The sequence below is a fragment of the Leucoraja erinacea genome, unplaced genomic scaffold (assembly GCF_028641065.1).
Source record: "Leucoraja erinacea ecotype New England unplaced genomic scaffold, Leri_hhj_1 Leri_67S, whole genome shotgun sequence".
NCBI lineage: Eukaryota > Metazoa > Chordata > Chondrichthyes > Rajiformes > Rajidae > Leucoraja > Leucoraja erinaceus.
The window spans coordinates 85,038-106,427 of NW_026576597.1; the positions used below are offsets into that span (position 1 = coordinate 85,038).

A 21,390-nucleotide genomic window follows, 5' to 3' on the forward strand; every position below is an offset into this window, starting at 1 on the left:
CTCAAGTCATGTCCCCTTGTTTGAATCTTCCCTTCTCTCAGTGGGAAAAGCTTGTCCACGTCAACTCTGTCTATCCCTCTCATCATTTTAAAAACCTCTATCAAGTCCCCCCTTAACCTTCTGCGCTCCAATGAATAAAGCCCTAACTTGTTCAACCTTTCTCTGTAACTTAGTTGCTGAAACCCAGGCAACATTCTAGTAAATCTCCTCTGTACTCTCTATATTTTGTTGACATCCTTCCTATAATTAGGCGACCAAAATTGTACACCATACTCCAGAATTGGCCTCACCAATGCCTTGTACAATTTAAACATTACATCCCAACTTCTATACTCATAATTGTGACATTGGGCTGAATATAAGGAGGTGATGACCATGAGGTGCACAGCAATGTGTTCACCATTGTCTGACCCTTCAGGCATTCAACAACAGAGCACTTGTCAGATTAGTCATAATACCTTCAGTGGGGCTTTGTAGAATTTCGAGAAAATCCATGTTGATGCACTGCGTCTTCTCTTGCGCTTAAGAAAATAAATACACTGATGCACTTTTTTTTTATACTTCATTGATAGGAGCAGAATTAGGCCATCCGGCTCTCAAAACTACTCCGCCGTTCAATCTGTCTTTCCCTCTGAACCCAATTTTAACAATCATGGCGGAGAAGTCAAGAGAGAGTACAGAGGAGATTTACTAGAATGTTGCCTGGGTTTCAACAACTAAGTTACAGGAAAAGGTTGAATAAGTTAGGTCTTTATTCTCTGGAGCGCAGAAGGTTAAGGGGGGACTTGATAGAGGTATTTAAAACGATGAGAGGGATAGACAGAGTTGATGTGGACAAGCTTTTCCCTTTGAGAATAGGGAAGATTCAAACAAGAGGACATGACTTCAGAATTGAGGGACAGAAGTTTAGGGGTAATATGAGGGGGAACTTCTTTACTCAGAGAGTGGTAGCGGTGTGGAATGAGCTTCCAGTGGAAGTGGTGGAGGCAGGTTCATTGGTATCATTTAAAAATAAATTGGAAAGGCATATGGATGAGAAGGGAATGGAGGGTTATGGTATGAGTGCAGGCAGGTGGGACTACGGGAAAAAAAGTTGTTCGGCACGGACTTGTAGGGCCGAGATGGCCTGTTTCCGTGCTGTAATTGTTATATGGTTATAAGTAAGTTGGATTGAAGCCAAAACCTCTGGGATCTCGTGGTTTGTGAATCAGGTTGGAGAAAATGCCAAGACCATTTCCAAACAACATGTGTGCGGAGGTTGGGCGATCGTTTCGCCGAACACCTCCGCTCGGTCCGCAATAACCAAGCTGACCTCCCGGTGGCTCAGCACTTCAACTCCCCCTCCCACTCCGTCTCCGACCTCTCTGTCCTGGGTCTCCTCCATGGCCACAGTGAGCAGCACCGGAAATTGGAGGAACAGCACCTCATATTCCGTTTGGGGAGTCTGCATCCCGGGGGCATGAACATCGAATTCTCCCAATTTTGTTAGTCCTTGCTGTCTCCTCCCTTTCCTCAGCCCCCCTGCTGTCTCCTCCCATCCCCCAGCCTTCGGGCTCCTCCTCCTTTTTCCTTTCTTGTCCCCGCCCCCCGATCGGTCTGAAGAAGGGTTTCGGCCCGAAACGTTGCCTATTTCCTTCGCTCCATAGATGCTGCTGCACCCGCTGAGTTTCTCCAGCTTTTTGTGTACCTTCGATTCTCCAGCATCTGCAGTTCCTTCTTAAACATGTTTGTGGAGTTGGTGATAGGCGTGAGTGAACATAGTTGCAGAGAGAGCCTTGAATCTAGACCAGGGGTTGGGGAATCTGCGCGCATGTGGCCTTCTAGGCCATTAAGTGCTCCTTTTGAATTTTAATCTTTAAATGAACGTATTTAAAATACCAAAGGATAATAGAAGTTTCAACAAAATAATCCTTCCCGACTGATGGCCACAGTTAAAACATTAATAATTCATGAGGGCTCGTTTAACCAAATAATGTACATTTTGGTTTGCGAATCAGGGTTCACTTATTATCTAAATGGTGGCCGACTAGGAAAAGGGGAGATGCAGCGAGACCTGGGTGTCATGGTACACCAGTCATTGAAGGTAGGCATGCAGGTGCAGCAGGCAGTGAAGAAAGCGAATGGTATGTTAGCTTTCATAGCAAAAGGTTTTGAGTATAGGAGCAGGGAGGTTCTACTGCAGTTGTACAGGGTCTTGGTGAGACCACACCTGGAGTATTGCGTACAGTTTTGGTCTCCAAATCTGAGGAAGGACATTATTGCCATAGAGGGAGTGCAGAGAATGTTCACCAGACTGATTCCTGGGATGTCAGGACTGTCGTATGAAGAAAAGACTGGATAGACTTGGTTTATACTCTCTAGAATTTAGGAGATTGAGAGGGGATCTTATAGAAACTTACAAAATTCTTAAGGGGTTGGACAGGCTAGATGCAGGAAGATTGCTCCCGATGTTGGGGAAGTCCAGGACAAGGGTCACAGCTTAAGGATAAGGGGGAAATCCTTTAAAACCGAGATGAGAAGAACTTTTTTCACACAGAGAGTGGTGAATCTCTGGAACTCTCTGCCACAGAGGGTAGTTGAGGCCACAGTTCATTGGCTATATTTAAGAGGGAGTTAGATGTGGCCCTTGTGGCTAAGGGGATCAGAGGGTATGGAGAGAAGGCAGGTACGGGATACTGAGTTGGATGATCAGCCATGATCATATTGAATGGCGAATGGTGCAGGCTCGAATGGCCGAATGGCCTACTCCTGCACCTAATTTCTATGTTTCTATTTTGAAGTATATCTAATTGCAGTTTCTTGGATGCGGCCTTATTAGATTACAGCTAACTTAATGCAGCCTTCCGACATGAAAAGGTTCCCCATCCCTGATCTAGACGTTTAAGGCTGAGCCTGTTCTGCATTTTGGTGTTGGCAGTTGATCTTTCGTCAACGGTCAGCATCCGGGCACAGATATTGCTGTTGTCAAGATGATGCAATGCCGGATGTATTGCAAGAGAGATGGCATCCTCCACAGACCATTTGTATCTCTACACTAAATGAAAGTGGCCGAGATTGGGCTGAGGAACGGTTGATGGAATTTAATACAAAAAATATGAGATGTTGCATTTAGGGAAGTCTAACATGGACAGGACCTACACGGCAGCACTCTGGGGGGTGTTGTAGAGCAGAGGGATCTTGGCATGCAGGTGCATGGTTCCATCAAGGTAGAGTCACTGGGAGTCAGGGTGGTCAAAAGGCTTTTGGCACATTGACCATCAGTCAGAGTATTGACTCTTGTCAGGCGCGACTCTCGTCAGCAGCGGCCTCTGCAGCCCGTCTGTGTTTTTATTATTTTTTGTCTATGTTTTTATGTAGTTTTTGTTATTTTTTGTTGGGGTGTGTGTGTGGGGGTGGGGTGGGAGGGAGGGGGTAACTTTTAAATCTCTCCCTGCACGGGAGACCCGACCTTTTCTTTGTCGGGTCTCCGTTGTCGTTGGGGCTGCAACGAGGAGCGGCCTCCAACAGGAGAAGACCGGGGGCTCTGGTGCCGACGACTCACCTCACCGTCGCGGAGCTGGCCGAGTCCAGAGCGGGTGGAGCGGTGGTGGAGCGCTGCTGCTGCTGCGGCCCGACCTCCGGAGATTCGGAGGCTGCAACTGCGGGTCTGGCGGACGGCGGCACCGGGAGCCCGCGGGTCCCTGGAGGGAAACCGCTTTTCAGGGCTCCCGCAACGGCGACTTCTCCCGCCCGAGTTGCGGGGTCGAAGAGCTCCTGGAGCGGGGCCAGACATCACCGCCCCGCGCGGCTTGGAATGGCCACGGGACTCTGCGAGCGCACGCCGGGGGCTCTAACACCAAGACCCGGTGTGCGACCTCGCACCACCCGGCGTGGCTTTAATGGCCGCGGGACAATCGCCATCGCCAGCCGGGGGCTTTGACTTTGACTCTGACATCGGGGGGGGGGGGGGGGAGAGAGCCGTGGAGAGATAAGTTTTTTTGGCCTTCCATCACAGCGATGCGATGGATGTTTATGTAAATTATGTTGTGTCTTGGGTCTATTTGTTTGTAATGTATGGCTGCAGAAACGGCATTTCGTTTGGACCTCAAGCGGTCCAAATGACAATTAAATTGAATCTTGAATCTATAGAGGTTGGAGGCCATGTTGCACTTCTACAAGATGTCCGTGAGGCCACATTTTGAGTATTGGTTTCAGATCTGGACACCACATTATAGGAAATATATTATCAAGCTGGACAGGGTGCAGAGAAGATTTACGAGGTTGCTGCCAAGACTAGAGCTATACACACCGACACCCACATATACACTTAACCATATAATATAACCATATAACAATTACAGCACGGAAACAGGCCATCTCGACCCTTCTAGTCCGTGCCGAACACATATTCTCCCCTAGTCCCATATACCTGCGCTCAGACCATAACCCTCCATTCCCTTCCCGTCCATATAACTATCCAATTTATTTTTAAATGATAAAAACGAACCTGCCTCCACCACCTTCACTGGAAGCTCATTCCACACAGCCACCACTCTCTGAGTAAAGAAGTTCCCCCTCATGTTACCTTCAGTCCCTTAATTCTCAAGTCATGTCCCCTTGTTTGAATCTTCCCTACTCTCAGTGTGAAAAGCTTTTCCACGTCAACTCTGTCTATCCCTTTCATCATGTAAAAAACCTCTATCAAGTCCCTCCATAACCTTCTGCGCTCCAAAGAATAAAGCCCTAACTTGTTCAACCTTTCTCTGTAACTTAGTTGCTGAAACCCAGGCAGCATTCTAGTAAATCTCCTCTGTACTACTCTCTCTATTTTCTGCGAGCCATGGTAGGACTGGACTGAAACTGAGTGAATTAGACAGTGTTTATTGTAGAAATATATAAACTGCAGCTGCTCAGCCCGTGCCTGTCGGACGCTGGATCTACAGGTTTATTCCAGCACGTTGCGGGCACGGACAGGCGGGCAGGCGGTGGATCTACAGGTCAGTGTGAGGTTGGACGTCACCACGCCTCATTCACAGTGGAACTGCGGTTGGTCGTGGGGCAAGATGATGGTGTACTCTGTGCCTGAGTCAGTGATGATAGCGAGATGTACCACCCCCCCACTCGATCCGTCCCGACCCATGGCCAACGTGATCGCTGTAACATGGAGAACACTCGCTTCAGCGCTGGGTCACGGAGAATTAACCCATCCAACACTCCCACCCTCACCCGCAACCCCACCCCCCCCCCCCCTCACCCCCGACCCCAACCCCACCCTCACCCCAAGCCCAACCCACCCACCCAACCCAACCCCAACCCCACCCCCAACCCCCACCCCCCAACCCCCAACCCAACCCCAACCCCAACCCCCCAACCCCAACAACCCCAACCCCCAACCCCCAACCCCAACCCCCAACCCAACCCCAACCCCACCCTCACCCGCACCCCCAACCCAACCCCAACCCACCCCAACCTCAACCCCAACCCCAACCCCACCCCCAACCCCAACCCCCAACCCCACCCCAACCCCCACCCCCAACCCCAACCCCAACCCCCAACCCCAACCCCAACCCCCACCCCCACCCCAACCCCAACCCCCCAACCCACCCCCAACCCCCAACCCCAACCAAACCAACCCCAACCCCAACCCCCAACCCCACCCCAACCCCACCCCCAACCCCCAACCCAACCCCAACCCCAACCCCCAACCCCCAACCCCAACCCCACCCCAACCCCCACCCCCACACCCAACACCCAACCCCAACCCCACCCCCACCCCCAACCCCAACCCCCAACCCCTACCAACCCCAACCCCCACCCCAACCCCAACCCCAACCCCCACCCCAAACCCCCACCCCCAACCCCAACCCCCAACCCCACCCCCAACCCCAAACCCCCAACCCCCAACCCCCACCCCCACCCCCAACCCCAACCCCAACCCCACCCCCACCCTCACCCCCACCCTCACATCCATTCCAACCCCCACCCTCACCCCACCCCAACCCCACTCTCACCGTTGATGACGAACTTCACACAGTCGGCCCTGCTCATGCCCGGTTTGAAGGCAGAGTCCACATATAGCCGTAGAGATGTACACACTGCCCGAGCCCCCCACTGCAAACGGTTGTCTCACCAGCATCCCACCCAGCGTGACGTACACCTGTAACAGGGGGGCAGTGAGGGGGGGGGATCAGTGAGAGGGGGGGTTCAGTGAGAGGGGAGTCAGTGAGAGGGGGAATCGGTGAGGGGGGATGGGGCAGTGAGGAGGGAAGAGGGGGCCACATATGGGGAGGGGGGAGAGAGGGAACCACGTGGGGACAAAGGTCGGAGGGAGTGTCGCAGGGGACCATAAGCTCAGAGGTCCGCAGAGTTAAAGGGGGCGCGGTGGGATGATGGGAATGCAGGACAGGGGCAGTTTCATCATGGGGAGGAGGTGAGAGTGGACCTCACCCTCCCTCACAGATGGGCGAGGATTGAAGTTGGGAGGTCGTGTTGCAGTTGTATAAGACGTTGGTGAGGCCACATTGTTGTATTATTGGTGGCCGATTGGGAAAGGGGGAGATGCAGCGAGACCTGGGTGTCATGGTACACCAGTCATTGAAGGTAGGCATGCAGGTGCAGCAGGCAGTGAAGAAAGCGAAATGGTATGTTAGCTTTCATTGCAAAAGGATTTGAGTATAGGAGCAGGAGGTTCTACTGCAGTTGTACAGGGTCTTGGTGAGACCACACCTGGAGTATTGCGTACAGTTTTGGTCTCCAAATCTGAGGAAGGACATTATTGCCATAGAGGGAGTGCAGAGAAGGTTCACCAGACTGATTCCTGGGATGTCAGGACTGTCTTATGAAGAAAGATTGGATAGACTTGGTTTATACTCTCTAGAATTTAGAAGATTGAGAGGGGATCTTATAGAAACTTACAAAATTCTTAAGGGGTTGGACAGGCTAGATGCAGGAAGATTGTTCCCGATGTTGGGGAAGTCCAGGACAAGGGGTCACAGCTTAAGGATAAGGGGAAAATCCTTTAAAACCGAGATGATAAGGACTTTTTTCACACAGAGAGTGGTGAATCTCTGGAACTCTCTGCCACAGAGGGTAGTTGAGGCCACAGTTCATTGGCTATATTTAAGAGGGAGTTAGATGTGGCCCTTGTGGCTAAAGGGATCGTGGGGTATGGAGAGAAGGCAGGTACGGGATACTGAGTTGGATGATCAGCCATGATCATATTGAATGGCGGTGCAGGCTCGAAGGGCCGAATGGCCTACTCCTGCACCTAGTTTCTATGTTTCTATGTTTTCTATATATTGTGTTCAGTTCTGGGCACCATGTTATAGGAAAGATATTGCCAAGCTTGAAAGAGTACAGGAAGATTTACAAGGATGTTGACAGGACTGAACTATGGGGAGAGGTTGTGTAGTCTGGGACTCTAATCCTTGCAGTGCAGGGAGATGAGTGGTGATCTTATAGAGGTATCCAAATTCATACGAGGAATAGATCAGGTAGATACACAGAGTTTCTTGCCCAGAGTAGGTGAATTGACGACCAGAAATGTGGGTGTGTGTATGACCAAGCTGCTGGGGATGGTACTAACGCAATGTTTAAGGAACAGTTGGACAAGTACATGGATAGGAGAGGGTTGGAGGGATATGGGCCAAATGTGGGCATGTGAGACCAGTGTAGCTGGGACACTATTCTGGTCAGGGGGGTGGGAGTCTGGTCCGGGGGAGGGTCTGGTCAGGGGGAGGGGCCTGGTCCGGGGGGAGGGGTCTGGTCAGGGGGGAGGGGTCTGGTCAGGGGGGAGGGTCTGGTCGGGGGGGAGGGGTCTGGTCAGGGGGGAGGGGTCTGGTCCGGGGGGAGGGGTCTGGTCCGGGGGGAGGGTCTGGTCAGTGGGATGGGAGTCTGGTCAGGGGAGGGGTCTGGTCCGGGGGGGAGGGGTCTGGTCCGGGGGGGAGGGGTCTGGTCCGGGGGGGGGGGAGGGGTCTGGTCCGGGGGGGAGGGGTCTGGTCAGGGGGAGGGGTCTGGTCCGGGGGGGGGGGGTCTGGTCCGGGGGGGGGGGGTCTGGTCCGGGGGGAGGGGTCTGGTCAGTGGGGGAGGGGTCTGGTCAGGGGGAGGGGTCTGGTCCGGGGGAGGGTCTGGTGAGGGGGAGGGGTCTGGTCTGTGGGGGAGGGGTCTGGTCCGGGGGGAGGGGTCTGGTCAGTGGGGGAGGGGTCTGGTCAGGGGGGGAGGGGTCTGGTCCGGGGGGAGGGGTCTGGTGAGGGGGAGGGGTCTGGTCAGGGGGGGAGGGGTCTGGTCCGGGGGAGGGGTCTGGTGTGGGGGGAGGGGTCTGGTCTGTGGGGGAGGGGTCTGGTCAGGGGGGAGGGGTCTGGTCAGTGGGGGAGGGGTCTGGTCACATGGGGAGGGGTCTCGTCAAGGGGGGAGGGGTCTGGTCCGGGGGGAGGGGGATCTATCTGGGGAGTTGGGGTCTGGTTGGGTTGGATAGTCTGGTTGGGGGGAGGGGTGGTCTGGTCTGTGTGGTCTGGTCTGGAGTTAACTCGTTCGGAGGGGGGGGTTTGATGGAGGGATCACTAAGTGGGGTAGGAGTGGTGTTGATGTGGGGGGGGGGGTTTAATAGGAGGGTGTCAGTGTGATCGGGTCATGGTGGGTTTGCTGGGAGAGGGGGCTAGTGAGAGTGGGTCGGTGTTGGGGAAATCAGTGGGGGGTTAGAATCTGTGTTGGGGAAATCAGTGGGGTGTTAGAATCTCTCTCCATACCCCCTGATCCCCTTAGCCACAAGGGCCACATCTAGCTCCCTCTTAAATATAGCCAATGAACTGTGGCCTCAACTACCCTCTGTGGCAGAGAGTTCCAGAGATTCACCACTCTCTGTGTGAAAAAAGTTCTTCTCGTCTCGGTTTTAAAGGATTTCCCCCTTATCCTTAAGCTGTGACCCCCTTGTCCTGGACTTCCCCCACATCGGGAACAATCTTCCTGCATCTAGCCTGTCCAACCCCTTAAGAATTTTGTAAGTTTCTATAAGATCCCCCCTCAATCTCCTAAATTCTAGAGAGTATAAACCAAGTCTATCCAGTCTTTCTTCATAAGACAGTCCTGACATCCCAGGAATCAGTCTGGTGAACCTTCTCTGCACTCCCTCTATGGCAAGAATGTCCTTCCTCAGATTTGGAGACCAAAACTGTACGCAATACTCCAGGTGTGGTCTCACCAAGACCCTGTATAACTGCAGTAGAACCTCCCTGCTCCTATACTCAAATCCTCTATGGCAAGAATGTCCTTCCTCAGATTTGGATTACTCCTATCACCAACCCCTCCCATCCCACCTCCCCCCTGTGTTGGTGGGCGTGTTGTTGGGTCGGGTCAGTGTTCGGGTTCAGGGGGGGGTCGGTGTTGGGGTTCGGAGAGGCATCGTGGTAGCGGTTAACGGAAGGGGGGGGGGTTCTTACCTGTCCCCGGAGCCTGGGGTCCCAGCCGGCTACAATGAGATGTGCCAGCAGCTCCTCCTTGTACTTGTATGTAATGTTCTGCACCATTGCAGCTGCAGCACGGACCCGCGGAGCCTGATCCATCTCCACACTGCAGTGGCACGGAGGGGGGGGGGAGAGAGGGGTCAGCTGGAACACACACCCCCTGTCCCCCCATCTCACCACCCATCCGATCACAACCCCCATCCCCTCACACACCACTGCCCATCACACCCTCCCTCTCATCTCACATAGAAACATGGTGCAGGAGTAGGCCATTCACCTGCCCATCCGCTCTTGTCCCCACCCTCACCTTGTCTACTGCTCTCCCCAAGTTCTTCAGCTCCCCTCCCCTACCCCTTGCCCCCAACTCTCGACCCATGACCCTTCCCTGCCCTTTGCCCACTTGCCCCCTGCGGACACCCTCGCTAATCCCTGTCCCCAGCCCTTCTGAGCCTGCTCCTGTCCTCCAAATTGTAATTTGCACTGAACCCCCACTCCAGTGTTTCCTCGCAGTTTATAAAGCCACTGATCTCATAGAAACATAGAAATTAGGTGCAGGAGTAGGCCATTCGGCCCTTCGAGCCTGCACCATCCGCCATTCAATATGATCATGGCTGATCATCCAACTCAGTATCCCATACCTGCCTTCTCTCTATACCCCCTGATCCCCTTAGCCACAAGGGCCACATCTAACTCCCTCTTAAATATAGCCAATGAACTGTGGCCTCAACTACCCTCTGCGGCAGAGAGTTCCAGAGATTCACCACTCTCTGTGTGAAAAAAGTTCTTCTCATCTCGGTTTTAAAGGATTTCCCCCTTATCCTTAAGCTGTGACCCCTTGTTCTGGACTTCCCCAACATCGGGAGCAATCTTCCTGCATCTAGCCTGTCCAACCCCTTAAGAATTTTGTAAGTTTCTATAAGATCCCTCTCAAATCTCCTAAATTCTAGAGAGTATAAACCAAGTCTATCCAGTCTTTCTTCATAAGACAGTCCTGACATCCCAGGAATCAGTCTGGTGAACCTTCTCTGCACTCCCTCTATGGCAATAATGTCCTTCCTCAGATTTGGAGACCAAAACTGTACGCAATACTCCAGGTGTGGTCTCACCAAGACCCTGTACAACTGCAGTAGAACAGCTATAACCTCCTAAACATACCATTCGCAGTAGAACCTCCATGCTCCTATACTCAAATCCTTTTGCTATAGATCTCGCACGTCTTTGGGATGTGGGAGGAAACCGGAGGACCGAGAGGAAACCCACACAGTCACATGGAGAAGGAGCAAACTCCACACAGACAGCGCCCGATGTTGGGATCAAACACGGGTGCCACACACTGTGAAACAGCAGCTCATTGTGCCACCCTGTGGTCAGACTGGGTACTGTTCACGGACAGGAAAATCCCAGGGACAAGCAGCATTGGGATGTTCTAGCTGACCCCAGGCCCTGCGATGAACATGCCTTGAGGTCCATGGACCTCCTTTGAGCCTCCCTGGTCATCAGTGCCAGACTACAGCAGTGGGTAGCACTGATGTAGGGTGCTCAAGAAAGAACTGCAGATGCTGGAAAATCGAATGTAGACAAAGTTGCTGGAGGAACTCAGCGGGTGCGACAACATCTATGGAGCGAAGGATATATGCCAGTTTTATGCCAGTTGGAAGAGTGGGCTGAAAGATGGCAGATGGAGTTTAATGCTGATAAGTGTGAGGTGCTACATCTTGGCAGGACAAATCAAAATAGGACGTACATGGTAAATGGTAAGGAATTGAAGAATGCAGGTGAACAGAGGGATCTGGGAATAACTGTGCACAGTTCCCTGAAAGTGGAATCTCATGTAGATAGGGTGGTAAAGAAAGCTTTTGGTGTGCTGGCCTTTATAAATCAGAGAATAACTTTTTTCACACAGAGAGTGGTGAATCTCTGGAACTCTCTGCCGCAGAGGGTTGTTGAGGCCAGTTCATTGGCTATATTTAAGAGGGAGTTAGATGTGGCCCTTGTGGCTAAGGGGATCAGGGGGTATGGAGAGAAGGCAGGTATGGGATACTGAGTTGGATGATCAACCATGATCATATTGAATGGCGGTGCAGGCTCGAAGGGCCGAATGGCCTACTCCTGCACCTAATTTCTATGTTTCTATGTTTCTAGAGCATTGAGTATAGAAGTTGGGATGTAATGTTAAAATTGTACAAGGCATTGGTGAGGCCAATTCTGGAGTATGGGGTACAATTTTGGTCACCTAATTATAGGAAGGATGTCAACAAAATAGAGAGAGGAGGAGATTTACTAGAATGTTGCCTGGGTTTCAGCAACCAAGTTACAGAGAAAGGTTGAACAAGTTAGGGCTTTATTCTTTGGAGCGCAGAAGGTTAAGGGGGGACTTGATAGAGGTTTTTTAAATGATGAGAGGGATAGACAGAGTTGACGTGGAAAAGCTTTTCCCACTGAGAGTAGGGAAGATTCAAACAAGGGGACATGACTTGAGAATTAAGGAACAAGTTTAGGGGTAACATGAGGGGGAACTTCTTTACTCAGAGAGTGGTGGCTGTGTGGAATGAGCTTCCAGTGAAGGTGGTGGAGGCAGGTTCGTTTTTATCATTTAAAAATAAATTGGATAGTTATATGGATGGGAAGGGAATGGAGGGTTATGGTCTGAGCGCAGGTATATGGGACTAGGGGAGAATATGTGTTCGGCACGGACTAGAAGGGTCGAGATGGCCTGTTTCCGTGCTGTAATTGTTATATGGTTATATAGGCAACCTTTTTCGGGCTGAAACCCTTCTTCAGAACATAAACCCTTCATCTGAAGAAGGGTTTCGGCCCGAAACTTTGCCTATTTCCTTCGCTCCATAGATGCTGCTGCACCCGCTGAGTTTCTCCAGCATTTTTGTCTACCTTCTGATGTGGAAGCAGATCTGTGATGCAAGCTGACTTTAGTCAATGAAGACACACAGTGCTGGAGTAACTCAGCGGCTCATGCAGCACCTCTACAGAACATGGATGGGTGACGTTTTGGGTCAAGACCTTTCCTCAGACTGATTGTGGTTAGAGGGGTGGAGGGAGACAGTACAAAACCTAGCGAGTGAGATGTGGACAAATAGTTGGACAAAAGTCACAGATGAAAAACTAAATGGTGGGGTGGATTATTTGTAAGTAAGTTAGTTAGTTACACTAAATTGGAGAATTCAATGTTGATACTAGGTACACAAAAATGCTGGATAAACTCAGCGGGTGCAGCAGCATCTATGGAGCGAAGGAAATGGGCAACGTTTCGGCCCGAAACCCTTCTTCAGATTGAACAGTTGTGTTGGAACCTACCCATGTAGAATATGAGGTGCAGACCTCATGGAGACCTTCTGGAGCGCAGAAGGTTAAGGGGGGACTTGATAGAGGTCTTTAAAATGATGAGAGGGATAGACAGAGTTGATGTGGACAAGCTTTTCCCGTTGAGAATAGGGAAGATTCAAACAAGTGGACATGACTTCAGAATTAAGGGACAGAAGTTTAAGGGTAATATGAGGGGGAACTTCTTTACTCAGAGAGTGGTAGCGGTGTGGAATGAGCTTCCAGTGGAAGTGGTGGAGGCAGGTTCATTGGTATCATTTAAAAATAAATTGGATAGGCATATGGATGAGAAGGGAATGGAGGGTGAGGGTATAGTGCGCGGGAGGTGGGACTAAGGGACAAAAAAGTTGCTACCGGCCCGGACTGTAGGGCCGAGATGGCCTGTTTCCTCGCTGAAATTGTTATATGGTTATATGGTATGAGGTGCTGTTTTAACTCAGTTTGCAGGGACCATATAACCATCCCTTCAATTACAGCACGGAAACAGGCCATCTGTGACGACCCTTCTAGTCCGTGCCGAACACATAATCTCCCCTAGTCCCATATACCTGCGGCAGACCATAACCTTCCATTCCCTTCCGTCGGCATATGCCTATCCACCGGATTTTTCAATGATAAAAACGAACCTGCCTCCACCACCTTCACTGGAAGCTCATTCCACACAGCCACCACAGCTCTGAGCCCAAGAAGTTCCCCCTCATGTTACCCTTAAACTAGCTGTCCCTTAATTCGGAACCACATGTCCTCTTGTTTGAATGGGCCGCTATTCTCACAAGGGAAAAGCTTGTCCGACATCAACTCTGTCTATCCCTCCCAGCATTTTAAAAACCTCTATCAAGTCCCCCCTTAACCTTCTGCGCTCCAAAGAATAAAGCCCTAACTTGTTCAACGCTATCTCTGTAACTTAGTTGCTGAAACCCACGCAACATTCTAGTAACATGTTGGAGGATGATGTGTTGGATGCGGAGGCTGGTGGGGTGATAGATGAGGACCAGGGGAAATCTATCCTGGGGATGGGGTAAGCGAGGGAACTGCAGGACACAGATAAGACGTGGATAAGGGACAGCCAAGGGGAACCAGGTTTAGTAAAGAGGAAAACTTGGATGTCGTAAAATAGGAACCATCTTCTTGAGAGCAAATGCAGTAGAGACAAAGAAATTGCACTTCTGGGCTACAGATTTTGCAAGAGGCAGGTGCGGAGGTGCAGTCCAGGTAACATTGGGAGTCGATGGGTTTGTTGTGCGAGGGAGAGAGAAATGTCAAGAAAGGGTGGCAGATGAGACCACACCTGGAGTATTGCGTACAGTTTTGGTCTCCAAATCTGAGAAAGGACATTATTGCCATAGAGGGAGTGCAGAGACGGTTCACTAGACTGATTCCTGGGATGTCAGGACTGTCTTATGAAGAAAGACTGGATAGACTTGGTTCCTACTCTCTATTAATATGATCATGGCTGATCATCCAACTCAGTATCCCGTACCTGCCTTCTCTCCATACTCCCTGATCCCCTTAGCCACAAGGGCCACATCTAACTCCCTCTTAAATATAGCCAATGAACTGTGGCCTCAACTATCCTCTGTGGCAGAGAGTTCCAGAGATTCACCCACTCTCTGTGTGAAAAAAGTTCCTCTCATCTCGGTTTTAAAGGATTTCCCCCTTATCCTTAAGCTGTGACCCCTTGTCCTGGACTTCCCCAACATCGGGAACAATCTTCCTGCATCTAGCCTGTCCAACCCCTTAAGAATTTTGTAAGATTCTATAAGATCCCCTCTCAGTCTCCTAAATTCTAGAGAGTATAAACCAAGTCTATCCAGTCTTTCTTCATAAGACAGTCCTGACATCCCAGGAATCAGTCTGGTGAACCTTCTCTGCACTCCCTCTATGGCAACAATGTCCTTCCTCAGATTTGGAGACCAAAACTGTACGCAATACTCCAGGTGTGGTCTCACCAAGACCCTGTACAACTGCAGTAGAACCTCCCTGCTCCTATACTCAAACCCTTTTGCTATGAAAGCTAACATACCATTCGCTTTCTTCACTGCCTGCTGCACCTGCATGCCTACCTTCAATGACTGGTGTACCATGACACCCAGGTCTCGTTGCATCTCCCCCTTTGGCAATAATGTCCTTCCTAAGATTTGGATTCCTCCTATCACCAACCCCTCCCATCCCACCTCCCCCCTGTGGCCTGACCTGTGCAGCTCCAGCTGGTAGTTGACTATGTCAGCGATGGCCTGTGCGTCTGCAGCGCTGCCCGACAGAGCGCATACGATGCGGTCATGCAGCGGGCTCAGCTTGTTCATCACCCGGTTGCCTATTGCCTGCCTGTGCATGCAGAGAGGGAGTAGATTAGTAACCTAGCCTCTCCCCAACACCAAACTCCCACCCCAGCCACATTGCCCCTCCCGAGTCCATCGAAAGCTTCCCACTCCCCCCCCCACTCCGCCCCGCATAACCCCAGCCCCTCTCCCGCCCCACAAAACCCCCAGCAAACCCCCCGCCCCTGAGACCGCCCCCACACAACTCCCAGCCCCCCCGCCAAACCCTCCCAAACAACCAACAGCCCCTCCCTTCCCTCCCCAGGACCCTACCCGCAGTGACTCGCGAGTCAGAGGCAATGAGACCCCTCCATTGAACTCCACTGCGATGATTGTCGTCTGTGGAGAGACACAGAGTGAACGGACCCCTCAGCACTGGTGCTCCCCACACCCACACCCATCCCCACACTCACACCCATCCCCACACTCACACCCATCCCCATCCTCACACCCATCCCCACACTCACACCCATCCCCACCCATCCCCCCCCCCCCACACCCACACCCCATCCCCACACTCACACCCATCCTCACCCCCACCCCCACACCCACCCCCACACTCATCCCCACCCCACACTCCGACACTCCCCACACCCATCCCCACACCCATCCCGATCCCCCACCCTCACACCCCCCCCCCCACACCACACCCATCCCCACACTCATCCCCACCCTCACACCCATCCCCACCCCCATCCCCACACCCCATCCCCACCCCCATCGCCATCCCCACACACCCATCACCACCCCCATCCCCACCCCCATCCCCACCTTCACACACACCACCCCCACACCCATCCCCACCCCCACTCTCCACACTCACCCCCATCCCCACACTCCACACCCATCCCCACCCCACAGACCTCACACCCATCCCCACCCCCATCCCCACACCCCATCCCCACACCCATCCCCACATCCGCACCCCCATCCCACATCCCCACCCCCACACCCCATCCCCACTCCCACACCCATCCCCACCACCCACACCCATCCCCACACCCCCACCCCATCCCCACACTCACCCCCATCCCCACACTCACACCCATCCCCACACCCATCCCCACCCACCACCACACCCATCTCAGTCCTAAATGACCTCCCCTTTATTCTAAGAATCTTTCAGGTGCAGATTGCCAGATTCTTCATTAATACAGGTCTCAGAGGTTATGGGGTGAATGTAGGAGAATGTGGTACAGAGGGAAAAATAGATCACACATGATTGAATGGCAGAGTGGACTTGATGGGCAGAATGGTCTCAGTCTACTCCTAGAGCTTATGAACTGGGGCACTGCCATCAACTAGTTTTTCTTTTCTAATTATGCTTTCACACTGAATTTTTATTTTTTGAACCGATTTATTTGTAAATAATAACAATATTTGTTTACATAGAAACATAGAAACATAGACGTGTGATTGACATGTAATTAGCTTTAACACGTGTGCTCTGAGTCCTGTCATGTGCCTGTGATGCTGCTGCCAGCATGGATTTCATTGTACCTGAAACTCACCGTTAGTGCCAATTGTGTGCAGTTTTGGTCCCCTAATTTGAGGAAGGACATTCTTGCTATTGAGGGAGTGCAGCGTAGGTTTACAAGGTTAATTCCCAGGATGGCGGGACTGTCATATGCTGAGAGAATGGAGCAGCTGGGCTTGTACACTCTGGAGTTTAGAAGGATGAGAGGGCATCTCATTGAAACATATAAGATTGTTAAAGGCTGGGACATGTTAGAGGCAGGAAACATGTTCCTGATGTTGGGGGAGTCCAGAACCAGGGGCCACAGTTTATGAATGAGGAGTAAGCCATTTAGAACAGAGACGAGGAAACACTTTTTCTCACAGAGAGTGGTGAGTCTGTGGAATTCTCTGCCTCAGAGGGCAATGGAGGCCGGTTCTCTGGATGCTTTCAAGAGAGAGCTAGATGGGGCTCTTAAGAATAGCGGAGTCAGGGGATATGGGGAGAAGGCAGGAACGGGGTACTGATTCGGGATGATCAGCCATGATCACATTGAATGGCGGTGCTGGTTCGAAGGGCCGATTGGCCTCCTCCTGCACCTGTTGTCTGTTGTCTATTGTCCCCACATCACAATCCAATACCTGCATCCCATTCCCCGTCCACACCCTATTCCCATTCCCACATGCCATCCTATAGCTTCAGGTTCCTGGGAGTCAACATCTCCGATGACCTCTCTTGGACCCACAATACCTCAACTCTGATCAAGAAGGCTCACCAGCGTCTCTTCTTCCTGAGGAGACTGAAGAAGGTCCATCTGTCTCCTCAGATCCTGGTGAACTTCTACCGCTGCACCATCGAGAGCATCCTTACCAACTGCATCACAGTATGGTATGGCTACTGCTCTGTCTCCGACCGGAAGGCATTGCAGAGGGTGGTGAAAATTGCCAAACGCATCACCGGTTCCTCGAACCGATTTCCATTGAGTCTGTCCACAGCATTTGCTGTCTGCGGAACATAGCTCAGCATCGCCAAGGTAATTGCTCTCACCCCCAACCATGGACTGTTTTGTCATACCATCCGGGAGGCGCTACAGCATGGTTTCATCCGTTGCCGAACCAGCAGGTCGAGGCCAATTGTTTACGGCGGCTGGTCCCTCTATTCTCAACAACGTACCTCGGTGACTGCCAATCACCACCCGGACACTTATTATTATTCATTCAAATCGTTTGCTATGTTGCTCTTCCAGGGAGATGCTAAATGCATTTCGTTGTCTCTGTACTGTACACTGACAATGACAATTAAAATTGAATCTGACTCATAATCTGAATCTGAATCTGAATTCTTACAAAATTCTTAAGGGGTTGGACAGGCTAGATGCAGGAAGATTGCTCCCGATGTTAGGGAAGTCCAGGACAAGGGGTCACAGCTTAAGGATAAGGGGGAAATCCTTTAGAACCGAGATGAGGAGAACTTTTTTCTCACAGAGAGTGGTGAATCTCTGGAACTCTCTGCCACAGAGGGTAGTTGAGGCCAGTTCATTGGCTATATTTAAGAGGGAGTTAGATGTGGCCCTTCTGGCTAAGGGGATCAGGGGGTATGGAGAGAAGGCAGGTACGGGATACTGAGTTGGATGATCAGCCATGATCATATTGAATGGCGGTGCTGGTTCGAAGGGCCGATTGGCCTACTCCTGCACCTATTGTCTATTGTCTATTGTCCCCACATCACAATCCAATACCTGCATCCCATTCCCCGTCCACACCCTATTCCCATTCCCACATATTCCCACATTCCCCGTCCACAGCCTATTCCCATTCCCACATGCCATCCTGTATCAAAAATGTCAAAACATGCCATTTTATCTGGCGCTGTGGGGGCAGGGGCTTTGCCCGTGTAATATAATGCAGTATATTACACGGACAGGGTATATTACCCTTGCAGTATAATGTGGATAAATGTGAGGTTATCCATTTTGGTGGCAAAAACAGGAAAGCAGACTATTATCTAAATGGTGGCCGATTGGGAAAGGGGGAGATGCAGCGAGACCTGGGTGTCATGGTACACCAGTCATTGAAGGTAGGCATGCAGGTGCAGCAGGCAGTAAAGAAAGCGAATGGTATGTTAGCTTTCATTGCAAAAGGATTTGAGTATAGGAGCAGAGAGGTTCTACTGCAGTTGTACAGGGTCTTGGTGAGACCACACCTGGAGTATTGCGTACAGTTTTGGTCTCCAAATCTGAGGAAGGACATTATTGCCATAGAGGGAGTGCAGAGACGGTTCACCAGACTGATTCCTGGGATGTCAGGACTGTCTTATGAAGAAAGACTGGATAGACTTGGTTTATACTCTCTAGAATTTAGAAGATTGAGAGGGGATCTTATAGAAACTTACAAAATTCTTAAGGGGTTGGACAGGCTAGATGCAGGAAGATTGCTCCCGATGTTGGGGAAGTCCAGGACAAGGGGTCACAGCTTAAGGATAAAGGGGAAATCCTTTAAAACCGAGATGAGGAGAACTTTTTTCACGCAGAGAGTGGTGAATCTCTGGAATTCTCTGCCACAGAGGGTAGTTGAGGCCACAGTTCATTGGCTATATTTAAGAAGGAGTTAGATGTGGCCCTTGTGGCTAAGGGGATCAGGGGGTATGGAGAGAAGGCAGGTACGGGATACTGAGTTGGATGATCAGCCATGATCATATTGAATGGCGGTGCAGGCTCGAAGGGCCGAATGGCCTCTACTCCTGCACCTAATTTCTATGTTTCTATGTTTCTATATTCCCACATTCCCCGTCCACAGCCTATTCCCATTCCCACATATTCCCACATTCCCCGTCCACAACCTATTCCCATTACCACATGCCATCCTGTATCAAAAATGTCAAAACATGCCATTTTATCTGTCGCTGTGGGGCAGGGGCTCTGCCCGTGTAATGGGCGATAATCCCGACACCTCTGGAGCACTGGATCAGTGACCCCCACCCCACCACCCACCACCCCAGCGGGAACAGCATCCGCACCCAAGTCCCTACCCCCGGGACATAGAAACATAGAAACATAGAAATTAGGTGCAGGAGTAGGCCCTTCGGCCCTTCGAGCCTGCCCCGCCATTCAATATGATCATGGCTGATCATCCAACTCAGTATCCCGTACCTGCCTTCTCTCCATACCCCCTGATCCCCTTAGCCACAAGGCCCACATCTAACTCCCTCTTAAATATAGCCAATGAACTGTGGCCTCGACTACCCTCTGCGGCAGAGAGTTCCAGAGATTCACCACTCTCTGCGTGAAAAAAGTTCTTCTCATCTCGGTTTTAAAGGATTTCCCCCTTATCCTTAAGCTGTGACCCCTTGTCCTGGACTTCCCCAACATCGGGAACAATCTTCCTGATGACACTCTCTACCCCCCTCCAGTGGCGGGCCCGATCATTCAACAGCTCCGTGCCCGACCCTCATTCCTCCTCCTCCTGGGTCCCGACCCCCTTGGCCCCTCTCGCTGGTCTGGACCCTCTCCCTCTAGCCCGGACCCTCAGCTCCCCTCCCCAAGTCGGGACATTTAGCCCCGCACATGCTCCCGCTGGTCCGGGCTCTCACCGATGTGTCTAAATCCTCCCGCTGATTCTGACCCTCGCCACGGGATCCTCATCATCCCCCCATAGCCCCGTAGCCCCATCCCGTCCCATCCCATCCCATCCCATCCCATCCCTTTGCAGCCCTGTCCCGTTCCAGCCCTGTCCCACCCGCCCAGCTCCGGTCGGACTTACCCCGGTGCTGACTGGTTTGGTGGGGGCGCCGGGTGGTCGCGCCGTGGTCTGCACCCTCCTCGCCGATGCCTGCATCCCCCTCGTAGCTGGTTGCATCCCCCTCGTAGCTGGTTGCCTGCCACTCGTAGCCGGTTGTATCCCCCTCCGTCGCCGCCGTCTACACTGAGAGTGAAACCGAAAGCTGCCCCGGGACGGGACGGGACGGGTACAGAGCACCGCCTCCACCCTGACCCACCACCCCCAGGTCAGACACCACCGCCCGCTGCATCCCCCCGTTCCCCGGGCAGGGTCTGGGGTCCCGGGCGTGAGGAGGAGAAGAGACCGGGACCCCAGTCAACAGCTCCGGGAAATTAACGTGGCTCCCTCGTCACTTGTTGCCGGGCAGATGTCGAGCAAACAGGTTACTAATGTTACTAACCGCAAAAAATCAAGTCAAGTCTCAAGTCAAGTCAAGTTCAGATTCAGATTCAGATTCAATTTTAATTGTCATTGTCAGTGTACAGTACAGAGACAACGAAATGCATTTAGCATCTCCCTTGAAGAGCGACATAGCAAACGATTTGAATACATAATAATAAGTGGGGGGGGGGGGGGGGGGGGGGGTGATTGGCAGTCACACGAGGTACGTTGTTGAGTGGAACTGACAGCCACACCGGAAAGAAGCTGTTCCTTGACCTGCTGGTTCGGCAACGGAGAGACCTGTAGCGCCTCCCGGATGGTAGGAGGGTAAACAGTTTGTTTATTTGTCACATACACATACGAGATGTGCAGTGAAATGAAAGTGGCAATGCTCGCGGACTTTTGTGCAAAAGACAAACAACAAAACAACCAAACAAATTTCTAAACACAATCATAACACACATATTCTTTTACATAATAAATAATGGATAATGGAAGGGAAAAAACGTTCAGTAGAGTTAGTCCCTGGTGAGATAGGCGTTTACAGTCCGAATTGCCTCTGGGAAGAAACTCCTTCTCAACCTCTCCGTTCTCACCGCATGGCAACGGAGGCGTTTGCCTGACCGTAGCAGCTGGAACAGTCCGTTGCAGGGGTGGAAGGGGTCTCCCATGATTTTGTTTGC

General features: G+C 51.7%; 1 protein-coding gene across 1 annotated transcript; it reads right to left on the reverse strand.

Annotated features, from left to right (window-relative positions):
- Positions 1-4,844: 4,844 nt before the first annotated feature.
- LOC129694459 (proteasome subunit beta type-9-like) lies at positions 4,845-20,641 on the reverse strand (the record flags this gene model as incomplete). The annotated part of the gene is given in 8 exon segments (XM_055631176.1): positions 4,845-5,133; positions 5,991-6,054; positions 6,056-6,136; positions 9,414-9,543; positions 14,970-15,097; positions 15,363-15,397; positions 15,400-15,433; positions 20,309-20,641. Coding segments are annotated over 8 exon segments (933 nt in total), but the record flags the coding sequence as incomplete, so codon positions are not given.
- Positions 20,642-21,390: the final 749 nt, after the last annotated feature.